Genomic DNA, 12588 nt, shown 5'->3' with positions numbered 1-12588 from the left:
TGGGGCGGTGGCGATGGCTTTTGCTGGTTTTACAAGGCACATGACTTGGGTATTAATCTAGAAAAGACGGTATCGATATCCAGCTTTGGCAAGCTACCGAAATCTCGTGGTGATGGAGAACTCGCGGCAGGCTGCCCGGCCGCTCTGGACGTTTCTGACGTAGGTTTCCGCCTCGTCGCTCCATCGTTCTGTGCGCATCCGGCCCCGCACTAGGTAGGATGTAGCGGAGTGCTATTTTGCTGGTTCTGCCGCCTCGTCATCTCGAACTCCCGTCGACTGCGGATTCTGGGGCAAACCGGGGACCCGCTGTAGAAAGTTTTTACTGGAGTAGGGTCAGCAGCATCGAGATCATGAAAGACGGGCGGCTCGGAGCTCGCCCGCTGCCGTCCCTCGTCCTGTCATTTCGGTGCAGCCGCTCTCTCCTGCGACTCGCGGCACGGCCAATCTCGCAGTAGGTCAAGCTTAGACTAGTCAAATCGGGCGTTGACATGCAGTCGTCTTGACAGTTTTGGCTCTTGGTGAATCTGATATTTTTTTCTTCAATTGCATGGCGTGCATGACAGCTGTGTTAACTTGTGTAGGTGTTGCGTAATGCCACTTGAGTGTCATTCTGGGCACCTGATCAGAGGATCGCCCTGCGGCCAATGTCGCACAGCTTTCTGCTGAAACCCTGGGCTTCCTCAGATCACAGCGAGATTATCGGCTGCGCCGTACTCGAACAGCCGAAGTCGACCCCAAGCCGGCAAACCAAGCGATGACCCCACGCAGCTGTACTCCGTGACTCGACGACAACGTGCTCCTTCGTTCGCACTGTTTGCTTGAGAGTATGAGCCCTAGGAATGTGAAAGTGCAAGGTGATAAATAAGCAAGACATCAGCACACCTCTATATGGCCCAGGCCGTGAGACCGTCCCGTTGGCAACTCTCCGCGTCTTCTAGAAGAAAATCCCATGGTGTGCACTGTGTGGATTTGCTTGTTGCATTGTCTTGGCTGTCCGGGCCGCTCATGAAGCGTCAACCATTGCTGGGCGGCATTTGACAAGCATGGCGCTAGGGTGAAGCCTCCTGCAACTAGTGTCGTCCTGCTTCTGAGACTCGGCGTAGCCACAACGGACAAGCTGCAGCAAGAGCAAAAAAGCGGCCGCGCAGGGGATGGAGGGATCGGGCTGGATCGAAAGGCCGCAGAGGTCCGCGTCGGCCAAGGACCCTTCTTGGAAGAGCTTGGTGGCTTTCGTGTGGCTGCTCGGAAAGACGGCTTGTTATGCCTGGACTCCCCACAGCAAGAAACGGTGTGGCGCTTAGGTCTGGATCACGCATCAGCCCACGTGCCCTGAGCTGCGACGTCTGTGATGTCTGCGACAGTCAACTCGACGACCGCCGACTCTGCCCTCTGCCCCAACAACCCAACATGTCATGCCGAATCCATATGCTGGACGTAAGTATTACATCCCGCGCTGCTGAAACAAAAACAAACATACCTAGCTCACCGCCGTTCTGGAGAGGTGGTGAGTGGGATGGGTTCCGGAGTTGTTGTCTTTTTGTTGAAGTGACGGGACGAACGGTCAGTAGATGGATCCTAGGGTTCATTGGAGTGGATCCTCTTGTGGCTCCTGGAGAAGTCTTCACCTCCACTTGTCAGGCTCCTGCCAAATCGCTCTCGACGGTTGCCACCCTTGCAGACCACCCCTACCATCTCGGCTCCCAACGTCCTGCCCTGTACCCCACACAAATCATCCAATCAAAAAAGCGCATCGGCCTGACTTCCCGCATCGCCGTCATCGCAGGCTAACCCTCACGCCAGCACAGGTTCCAGGTTCTTCGGCCTCCACCGCAGAATCACGGTTAACAGAACTTCACAGACATTGACGGCGATCCTCAGCGTTACCTCGAAGCCCACATCCGGCCCTTCTTGGGGGTGAAGCAAGGCGGTGGCGCGTGTACGTTACAATCGTCAAATTTTGAGCTACCCGCCAGTTTCGTTCATCGCTCTTCCAAGTTGTCTTCTCTTGGTCTTCCAGGTCACCATTGTCGTTCCCGTCATCCCCGCTGCTGAGGTGCTTCTAGTCAGGAACGCAAGGGGCTAGGCTGTCAAGAGAGTCATGAATGTGTCCGCGCATCCATCTATCCATGCACCCATCCATCCATCCGAGCCGAGCAACAACTGATCACCTTCCAGAGGGTCCGTGAGGTCACTTGGGCCTACAAACCGCTCCACCATCAAGTCTGGAATCACGTCCAGCAACACGCCCACCTCGTCCATCTCATCGGATATGATTCCCATCGCAGAAAGAGCTGCAGCCGTGATGGTGGTGCCATCGCATGGACCTGCAAGCCACCCATGCACCCCTCCTTCTCATCGATGGCCTTGCCCTCCATGAGAAGGCCGAGGAGTGAGCAGCTCCCCGTGCTATGAAATTGAGCAGCCCCTTGTCACGATGCTTAACTCACGGGTGTTAAGCTTTTAGATTTGGTGGTGTGTGTGGTTGTGCTGTTGATGCTTGGTGGTTGAGGTTACCCTTCCTCCCCCGAATTATACCCAATATGGCTTAGCCTCGGTGGGTCTTCGGCACCCGCACCCCGGCAATTTCTCCACCTGCAACATCCAACGCAGGGATGTGTCGGGCTGACCCTTTTGAGCTGACCAACCACAGCGCACAAAAACGCACAGACTCGGGGTGTGCATTTTCCCCAGTTTTTTTCATGCTTCTCGAAGCCTGCCACTTTTTTCTAGCTCGACGCGCTAAAGCAGCAACCCCGATCTGTCAACGGGGATGTCCGTCCAACGCAAACCAGCAGCAGAGCGACAACGCAATCCCAAGTTTGGCCAGGTCTCCATGAGAACGCTCTGACAAGAAACTCTACACAATCCCAACCTTTCTCTCTCAAGAGCAAAATGCTTGGCTCCTCCAGAATCAGGTATAGCATTTACACAGTATAGGTATGTACCTTACATCCTCTGTAGTAAGGCGACAACAGGCGGGCCTGTGCCGGGTGAATTTGTCCAACTCTTTCCAAGCCCCGCTATAGCCGTCGATGGCCGATGAAAAGCTTGACAATGCTATACTATTAATGTTCAAGTAAGGTTCCGAATGCTGTCCTGATTCCTTCGACTTCCCGTCTGTCGCCCCTCCTTCTTGGCTACCAGTCGAGCTGCCTTGAAGGGTGAGCCGAGGCTCAGATGGTGTGCTGGTGTGGCGCTGGAGGGTGAGACTGGAGCGATACTATATTCATGACAGGGTTTCCGCCTATTCCAGTCATGTTCATCAACGGGAACTCATGGCAATGTGTCGGTTTCCATCGGTATCGACATCATGGCACCCAACTCATTGGGTGCAAGCAGTCGAGGGGGATCAATGAGAACGGGCAATGCAGGCGGAAGAGCGGGATGTCGTGACCGGAGAGCGCGACGACTGTGGCTGGTGCGGTTGAAGCCCGTGTCTGCCTTCAAGCCACCACCACTGCCAACTGTTGGTCCTGAAATTTGGAATGAGATTCCCATGTCCTTGTTCCCGTTTCGATTCCTTGCGACACGGCACACCTTCACCTATCAGCTCTCTCTCTTTAACGGGAGACTATATGTCGCCGTGGTATAACTGATCCCAGCCGGAAGAATGCTTCTGGAAACTCCAGGCCGCCGGCATCTGGAGGGCGGGAGCGCTCTCTTGCGTACCTAGTTCCCTTGGCTCCCTCATTCAGCCCTGTTCATCGGGTCGTTATGACACGTCCAAGACCCTTCCATCTCGCCTCCGCAGTTCTCCTCGGCGTTGCTGCGGTCCTGACAGCATTCTGCATTGTGTCAACCGCTCCTCCAAGACAGCTTCCCGTCACCTCCAGCGGGCCGGAGATGACATGGACGGGATGCGGGCGGCGCAGGACGGCATCTCTCTCGCTTCACCTTCTCGACAGAGCATTCCTCCACCTCCCCACTCGCCATCCTCTCATCACTGATGACGTCTCAATTTTATTCCTCCATTTTGCTTTTGCTCTTCACGTCTTGCCACCTTCCCGTCAGACTGGTTTCCTCACTCTCATCACGCAGGATGACAGATAATATCGTGTGTTTCACCACCATGTGACCGGATCCCGCAGCATGACACCGCATCCCGTCCTCGGCCCTCGGGCTGGTGTTCCTGTCGAAGCTCCCGCCCATTGCCTGTTCCTGTACTGTTGTCCTGATCCTGCTCGGAAGTATGCAGCGGACAGTGGACAGACCTAGCAACACCGCTGCGACACACCGCGTTCATACATGCTGCACTAGTGCGTGCTGTCCGTCACACTGCTGTACCTCACCCTAGCTGCATATGCACGGCCGTTTAGCGCATTTGTGTGTCGGCCGCATCGCTTCAGCGTTCCGGGCGACACCTCGGAACAGACATGACTCTAATCCGCGAGAGCCCGACATCTATCGTGCCACACAACAACCCTGCATTCCCTCTCATGCTTATTCTACCTTTCTGCCCTGCCGGACGCTCCGGTACGAATTCCCTCCCTCCATCCATCCATCCCCGCCCCAGCATCCCCCACCATTCGCTCCTTTAACTTCCCAAGGTCCGAGACGGCGCCACTTCGCGGGGAAGTGTGCACGACATGAAGCAGATGTCAGCTGCTCCTTCTTACAGAGCCACCACCGCGTGTCAATCAAGCTCAGAGGTTACGAGTACTAGGATCTGGCGCTGAGGCATCGGGTGTCCTTTCCGGCCCATACCATCACCACTAGCAGTATCTCTTGTCCTTCTGGTGAGAAATGCCTCGGGAAGTAGAAGACTAGGGCTCTTGTGTGACTCCAGACTCTACGTACCTCTGATCTGCCGTAGTCTTGTCTGTAGTCAGAACATCTGTGCATCCTCCTAGAGGTACCTATCAAGGCCTCTCCGGCCAACTGTGGCAACCATACCTCAACTGCTCCAATCCAACGTCGTTCACATCACCAATCTGGAAACAGTCCTTGGGCGGGACAAAATACCCTCCCCATATCTGACATGAACCAGGTTTGCACCTGGGGTCCTGCATCTCTCTCTGTCTCATTCTCTAGCCGTCATCCCGTCAAGAGACGCATTGGAATTCCTTCCCTCGTTCTGATCCTTCCACCCTCCCGTCGCTGCCGCCCAAATATCCGCGCGGCACCCATGGCGGGCGGCAGATTCTTTGTAGAAATCTCGCTACATCTTTCACTATTATGTCGTCGTTGTCGCTGCCAGCGTTGTCTCAAGTCGCAATACGCAAGCCACAACAACAACAATAGCAACGGCAATGGAAGCCATAGCCGCCACAATGATCGGACCGAGGCTGCCCTCGGCTTTCCTAGCCATGCTCTGACCAAGCATGGCATGAAAGGGCGAAACGCCCAGGCTGCTTCCACTATTTGTTCTTTTTTAGGGGAGGGGAGAAGCCTGGGGTGTGAATGGGCGCTTGTCAACGGTCGTCGCCCCGCTCGCTGGCACCCATACAACCGTACATACATCTGTATACTACACCGCGAAAGCATGAGCGTTGTATCCAGGCCCTGCGGTCCGAAGCGTACATGCTGGCGTCTAAAAATTTTTCTTGTCCTTTGCTGGCCTCCCGGTTGCCCAACCAGGGTTTGGGGTTAGATGCGACGTTACGTACCAGCACCGTCCGTACATAGCTATGTTTATGAACCGTCCAGTTGTACGTAGTAATTACGTACACATGCTGAATTGTCTGTGAATGGGAATCAACGGCAGCCGTCAAGAGTTCCCCGGATACAGACGGTGGAGATGACCGTTGACAGCGGGCTGGTAGTCAACTATGCATGCATGCACATAGGTAGGTGGTCTCTCAATGATCACGAGTAAAAGAATCCAAATGCTTGACACACAGAGATATCACACACATTCTCTCATACCTACCGGTCTCGCTGACTGCGGCATGTCGTCCACCACCAGCTGGTAATCCGAGGCAGGCATTGAACTTATGTTCATACACACAAATGTGCATCTAACTCTACACATAACCATCCATACTGTATTCCTGTTTCTGTCGAACCACCTACCCAGGTCGGTCATCCCCTTCGCCCGCTCTTGCAGCTGCTCTCGGGGGCTGAGACTCTGGGCTGATCACTTTTCCCTGGGAATGGAGAAGACGCAAGTGTACCAAACTACTGGTAGGGCTGTAAATACAACGTTTGGGGGGGGGGGGCGTATTAATTATACATACATCTGGGTTGTATGTTCTGAGAGCATTCAACTCGGTGAACTCATCAGTCATCAGGCGTGGGAGGAGATATCCATCAATCTAAACACGTAAAATGAGGGAAACCCAACCTGAAGGAATAAATCAGAGTATCTCGGGGTCGACTGTCGAGATGGTTGGCGTACCTGCCGTTACGAAGACCGAGCAACATTACCCGGCAGCCGGTTGTGAGACTTGATGGATGGATTCGCTTTCCCCATGACATCACCAGAGAGATTTGAGTGAGTTACCATAGCATCATGAGTTATACGACCAGGATGCGAAGCATGGCAGAGCAACTGGTCAACTCATCAGTGGACCAGTACCGTGGCCGTCGGTGGTGATGACGCTCACCAGAGAGGTGCCATACGTAAAATCAGCCGGCAATGCAAAAACTCGCCTAAACGACGTCAACAATCCCTCAAGCACCCACAGCTCCTGGTCCAAGATACTAGGCACTCAGGGTTCTAACCATACCAAACCTAAACTGCGAACTGATGTGGCACTACTATTCAAGAATCTGTGCCGGCATAGGGCCTTCATCCATCAACGCCCATCACTACCGACATAGCAGCACGTCAAACTCAGCATCCGGTATTGGACAAGCAATCTCTGTCCCGCGGTGGTGTTCAGACAAAATGCCTCCTTCCTCTTGCTGCTCGCCAAGGAGCTGTTTCGGGACAGTAACCGCTGGGAGATGAACGCGCCTAGCCCTGGATTGCTGCAAAACCAGGAAGGAACCGAGCCGTTTATGTCACACCTTTATGCAGTGCCGATAATAAACAAGGACGGCCTCGAACAGGAATAGAAAATGTGGAAAACATGGGGATTGCGTTGACATGCACAACTCTGGGGCGGGACGAGACGAGATGGCGGGGTGAAAGGGAGGGTGAAAGGAGACGAGAAAAGGCCGCAGTCGAGGTGATCGGAGATGATGAGGTGCGGGCAGTTGAAGCCAGGCGAAGACGAGAGAATCTCGGATGTCTTTCTGACTTGGGAGTGGCAGCAAAGACACCTATGCTCTATTCCTAGTGTAGTAGTGTAGCATGTTGTGTGTTCTGGGTTGACATCCAAGTCGGCGTCATTGCGGTGATTCCCGATTTTCCGGGTCATCTTCTCATGCTATTCTCGACTTGCTTGAGTCTCTTGGGTGCACCTTCACAGTCCAGCATAGCACTTTCGCACTCTTGTCTCATTGGAGAAGATGTGAATCCGGGAAATCCGACTGCGCAATGGTTGCTTGCTTGTTGTCTCATTGCTTGTATCCGAGGCGCCTATTGACCTTGGCCTTTCGCTAAACCGGTAAGCCAGAACGCCGAGTCACTCCGAACCCAGAAATCCGAGCGACGGCCAAACTACCTGTAACATCAGCTGGCATGCCTCCTCTTGGGGGAAGAATGCTGCTTCCACACAGATGCAGCCACAGGGTAGCGCCTGGGAGCAGACCAACCCCGGGCCGACCGCCGGAACGCCTGTTCTCCCTCACCCTCCTCTCTCCAGCCAATCTAGCACACACTTCTTGCCGCTTGGGACCTCCCTCCCCTCCTCTTCCAGTCGGATGAATTCCCGTGACCACTCTTCATTCGCCGCCTAGCCCGCCCCATCGTCATGCTCATTTACAGCCGCAGCACCTGACACCTCCCGGCAATGCCGTCGTAGATGCACGTGTTATCGATGGGGATGTACTGCTTGGTAATAATCTTGATCGTCTCCTGTGCCACCAGACCACCCGTCAAGGCGGCGACGTTGTGCAGCTCACCGCCCGCAGCACGAGCCACCTCTTGAGCCGCTTGGATCACACGCTTGTTGGTTTCCGCCCCAGGAAGTACCCGCTGAGAGATGACGGAGAGAATATCATCGGCGCTGAGAGGCGCGTCGACGTCCACGTGGTGCGCTGTGGCCTGCAAGGCGAGGTAGATGGGCAGTAGCGAGAGCGGAGCCAAAGCCATCTCGGCGGTCTTGTCGTTGGTGAACTCGGTGTCTGTTGGTTTGGCAAGCGAGTGGCAAACGGCGCACAGTCAGTGGTCTCTTCTTTCCGCTCTTTTCCTCGTGTCATCTAGAATCTGGAATCGGCGTCCGCAAGTATCCTCCCATAGAGAACACACAACAGAACAGAGCCGTCACTGGACATCCTCTGCCTGGGGGCCCAGAATCCTCGGGTACGGAAATTGAGGTGGTATGGAGACAGCATCGAAAAAGGATACAACTCACCTGCCACAGCCTTGAGGCGGTCTGCCTTGCTTGTTTTCGCATTCGGCCCTCCGGTAGCATTTACGAGTTTTACAAAGGCTGCGTTCTTGCAGAAGAGCTCCACTTCAGCAGGATCAACACGGTCACCGCCTGGCATGGCGCGGACTGCTTCGAGAATTTCTGCAGCATCCTTACGCGCCTTTGCCTTGTAGATGTTCTGGAGTTGGACATAGACATTGGACTTGGCCTTCATGTCGGGGAGTTTTCCAGGCAGCGGCAGGCACCCGTGCTTGTCATAGAACTGCTTGACTGCATCGGCGATGAGCCAGAACCCGGACCTTTGCTCGACCTGATAGGACAGGTTAATATCAGAGGCGATGTTGAGGCCGACATTGAAGTAGGCAGCCAACCTACCGGATATGTGTGTTCATGCTCAAACACCTCCTTCAAGCCAGACGGGAGAGACGGTGTTGCGAGTGTCTTCAACACAGCGGCGGCAGCCTCATCAAAGTTTTCCTCGCCGCCTTCTGGATTGTCGGTTCTCGCGGCAGCCTGGACAAGTTTGCGGAACTCCGACTTTTCCTTGTAAGTTGATGGGGGCTTGCCACCATGGTTGGCCTTCCACCGCTCGAGGTAGTGGAGAAGAATCACCACGTACGGCAAGTGGCCATGTTCGTAGTTGTCTAGGTTGTCAATGTCCTTGGTAAGCTCCTGAGCGAAGTCAACCAGCTCAGGCCAAGGGCTGAGAAGCCGTAGGTCCGTCGTGGCAGTCTCGTCGGGATGCGTGTCGACAATGGGGAATGCCCCAGGAAGGTTCAGCTGGAAGTAAGAGTAGAACCCTGCGGAGTGGATGGCCACGGTCGGGGTCTTGTGACGCTGCCCATAGGCTTCGATATGGGCCAGCTGATCTGGACGGATGGGGAGGGTGTACAGGATGATGGTGAAGAGCGGGTCGCCAGCTAGCAGTGACTCCAAAGTCTTCGCGGTCTGTTGTCGATGATGTCAACCTGCTGTATCTCTCGTGCTGTGAAGGAATGACTCCACCTTATCATGGATCTAGACATACCTCATTTGGGTACCAAGTGCCTTGGACGTCTGGGTTCAACTCGGAGATGAGCTCAGTCAAACCCTGGGACCGTGACTTGCCCAGCCAAGTCTCATCGAGGAAGAAGTTGACACCCAAGTCGGCCTCTTGAACCACAGCCTCATCATAGATAGCAAACCGGCCAATACCTGTGTTAAAGAGTCAGTTGATGGTTGTGAGAAAACATGACACGCGGATGCCAAGGCATCACTCCTCTCAGCAAATTACCTGGCAGCACGAGGTTCTTTAGAGTCTCTGCGCCAACGGCGCCAACGCCCGAGTTAACCAGCAAGATGTTTGCCGACTCCAAAGCCGACTGACCGCTTGCAGCCCAGAGCCGGAGCTGTCGGTCATATTTCCGCTCCTTCTCTGATGGAGCGTGGAGGATGGGCGGGGTCTGGGTGTTGATAACTTCTGTCATCTTGCCGATTCCGTATGAGAAGATGACTTTAAGTTCGGTGACGGCCGCTTCCTCTGTGAACTAGAGAGAGATGAAATCGGTATCTCTTCGTTTGTTGGTTGCTTCTGTGTCGTGTGTTGTTGCTGATCGATGGAAGGATCGGGTACCTGCCGGAGCTCAGCCACACAGCGGGGACCGGAGCGGAGCTGCCTGGAGCGGACCAGCCCGGATCTTGGCATCCATAGGATCCACCATGGTGTGGCTGGCGTGGCTTATGACTTACACCACATGCAGAGACTCCAGACCCTCGAGAGTCGAGAAAATTGGTGTTTACTAACCTCTTACCAGTATATAATAACAAAACATCCGATGCTTCGGTTGAGAGATACACCTGGTAATCACAGAGATGTTCGTTTCATCTCCTTTTATTGTCTTGGCTGCCACGGACCCGATCCCACCAGAGAGTTCACAGGGAAAGAACATGGGAGTTGAGATCAACCTCTGGAACTGTTTCCTCCCCTCGATTTCAAGAAATTGCAATCGTGGAACTCCAACCCAATTGCCCTCACTCCTCAAAGATTCTTTTCCAAGTTGTCATCCACCTGCCTGGAGTCATTGTATCCTTTCGCGAGCAGATCGTGTCGTATTCCACTTTCACTTCGGTCTCTGACCTAGTTCACATCGTCCTGCCGCACCACCTGGTACTCTTATCACATGTCTTTAGCACTTGCGGTTCTCGTCACCCATCATGGAACAGAGTCTGAGCTGCAATGTGCTAGATTGCTGTGTGCAACTCTCCGAGCGTGCCGTTGTGACTATTTGCAGGTGAGTCCCCTCATATCAGAACACCCATCCCTGACGCACAACATCTGACTTCCCATCGGTCATGCAATCTGTCTGCGATGTGCCAGCAACTCGGGATTTGCAGGACAGGGTTTACACACCTGTCCTGTATGCCGCCAACATTTGGGCCCTAATGACTTTGCTGAACACATCCTTCATCCCAGCGAGGAATGGAAGTCGGTAGCGTTGGCTGGACTCAGTCCAACCGTGGTCATGGAGTGTGCTGGGAGAGCCCTGGCCTTCTGGTCTTATCAAATGACAAACCAAATGTCTGTTCCCCGTGCCTTTGACACTTGGGCCTCCAACTCACTGACTGAAGCTCATACCAAACCCGAAAGAACAGCAAGCTCAAGGACTACTGCGCCGAACTTCAGAGAGAGGTGGAGAACATCTGGGGCCAGGCCAACCAAAAGATTTCCAGCCTCACAAACAAGATACGAGGTTTGTTCTCAATGTGGGATCCTCATCCAAGCGGCTAACGGGATGTAGATATGGAACGCGAGGAGCATGCGTTGCGCCGCAAGTGCGAAGAACTCCGACTTACACTTGAGAACCGCACCCGGGAATTGTCGCAGTCTCAGGAGCTCTACAGCAAACTAAAGCAAAGGGTGTTATTCGGCCAAACGCAGGAAGTCCCACCGAGCCTCGTGAGAGCCCAAACCCCTCTGCCGCCGGCTGCGCCGGTAGATTCCGACCAAAGGACGTCTCAGCAACAACCGGGCCGGCCTGTTCCACCTCCTACCACTCGAGTTGCTACATCCAACTACTTCCCCGCCAGTCCTGGGTATTCGACAACCCAGCCAGTAGCGTCCGTTCTGGCAACTTCCGGCATGCCACTTTCTTCACATCGTATGACCACGGATCCTTACACTCAAGGTCGGGGAAAACACCATAGACTAACGGAAGCAGAAATCCCCGCTACCCCTTCCAACAGCTTATTGTCCAGAAACCCAAGAACTTTTGCCTTCACATCTACACCGAGGACAGGAATGGGAACAGCCGTAACTGCTCCAGGGTCGAGTCGACTCCCTCGACCCCAGGCTTTCAACGGCCCGGGGGGTTTCACGGACCCCAGGCCAGGGCCCACGGGGTTGCGGCGGCCAGTGAGCGGCATGGACACCGACTACACAGGGCACCCATTGCGGAGAATGGAAGGTCCGTAATCCATTTATGTGGTTGATTGAGCTTCGCTAATGTGCCTTTCTCAGAAGCAGCGCGTCCGCCTCTGGAATCACTTTCCCGGCAAGCTGGGGAAATGTTCGCGTTTCGTGAATTAGGACCGCGCCGTCCAAGCCGATCTGGATTTGATGCCGGGTGACCGGAAGGGAGATGGTTATATCGAAGCCATGTAGCGTCATTGTCTGTCCCTATGATGTGTGTATGGTTCCAGGAGCTAGTTTGTTGGTCCAATATTCGCAGTGACAGAGGTGAATAATACGAGACCATGAATGCTTCACAGAGACACTGGTTTAACAGCACTATTGAAGCATTACTGTCAGACAGGCGACAGAGCTATAGCGCAAGACAGATGTGGATGCCACCCGCCAGACACGAGTTGAAGTGGTTTTACTGTGGGCAGCTCCAGTGTAGCAAGTCCTCTACCTACCTTCCGTCACGTGCAACGAGAGATTGCTTTCTTCATCCTAACATCAGTCCAAATGCCTGCTTGTACGTAAAATCCTGAATTCTAAATTTAGGAAAGTAGGTATGAAAAAATCATATCCAGCAAACAGATCGACAACTGGCGAAACGACCAACTTAGATCACAAACGTCCACAACAACCGTTACTTGACACAGCCACCTCCATGACCTGACTGTTTCGACCATGAGGACCACGAAGTTCCTAGGCGCTCCAATTGTGTTGGGTCGATGTTTTGTT

The 12588-nt window shown here is 54.0% G+C and overlaps 4 protein-coding genes across 4 annotated transcripts; 3 read left to right on the top strand and 1 right to left on the bottom strand.

Moving 5' to 3' along the window:
• Window positions 1–1348: 1348 nt before the first annotated feature.
• VTJ04DRAFT_4837 (uncharacterized protein) lies at window positions 1349–1788 on the top strand (the record flags this gene model as incomplete). Its single annotated transcript, XM_069362887.1, has 2 exons — window positions 1349–1434; window positions 1566–1788. The coding sequence occupies 2 exons, from the start codon at window positions 1349–1351 to the stop codon at window positions 1786–1788; spliced, it is 309 nt and encodes a 102-aa protein (XP_069219789.1).
• Window positions 1789–7423: 5635 nt separating this feature from the next.
• On the top strand, window positions 7424–7785 carry VTJ04DRAFT_4836 (uncharacterized protein; the record flags this gene model as incomplete). The annotated part of the gene is made up of 2 exons (XM_069362886.1): window positions 7424–7437; window positions 7503–7785. The coding sequence occupies 2 exons, from the start codon at window positions 7424–7426 to the stop codon at window positions 7783–7785; spliced, it is 297 nt and encodes a 98-aa protein (XP_069219788.1).
• A 22-nt stretch (window positions 7786–7807) lies between these two features.
• Window positions 7808–9886, bottom strand: VTJ04DRAFT_4835 (uncharacterized protein; the record flags this gene model as incomplete). The annotated part of the gene is made up of 5 exons (XM_069362885.1): window positions 7808–8172; window positions 8403–8730; window positions 8796–9368; window positions 9448–9614; window positions 9694–9886. 5 exons carry the CDS (start codon window positions 9884–9886, stop codon window positions 7808–7810), a joined length of 1626 nt encoding a protein of 541 aa, XP_069219787.1.
• Window positions 9887–10613: 727 nt separating this feature from the next.
• VTJ04DRAFT_4834 (uncharacterized protein) lies at window positions 10614–11980 on the top strand (the record flags this gene model as incomplete). Its single annotated transcript, XM_069362884.1, has 5 exons — window positions 10614–10690; window positions 11052–11149; window positions 11198–11520; window positions 11604–11863; window positions 11917–11980. 5 exons carry the CDS (start codon window positions 10614–10616, stop codon window positions 11978–11980), a joined length of 822 nt encoding a protein of 273 aa, XP_069219786.1.
• Between the last annotated feature and the right edge of the window lie 608 nt (window positions 11981–12588).

The sequence above is a fragment of the Mycothermus thermophilus genome, assembly GCF_041956435.1.
Source record: "Mycothermus thermophilus strain CBS 625.91 unplaced genomic scaffold VTJ04scaffold_3, whole genome shotgun sequence".
Lineage (NCBI taxonomy): Eukaryota > Fungi > Ascomycota > Sordariomycetes > Sordariales > Chaetomiaceae > Mycothermus > Mycothermus thermophilus.
Note: the sequence above shows the minus strand (reverse complement) of the source record. Positions and strands in the feature narration are given on the sequence as shown.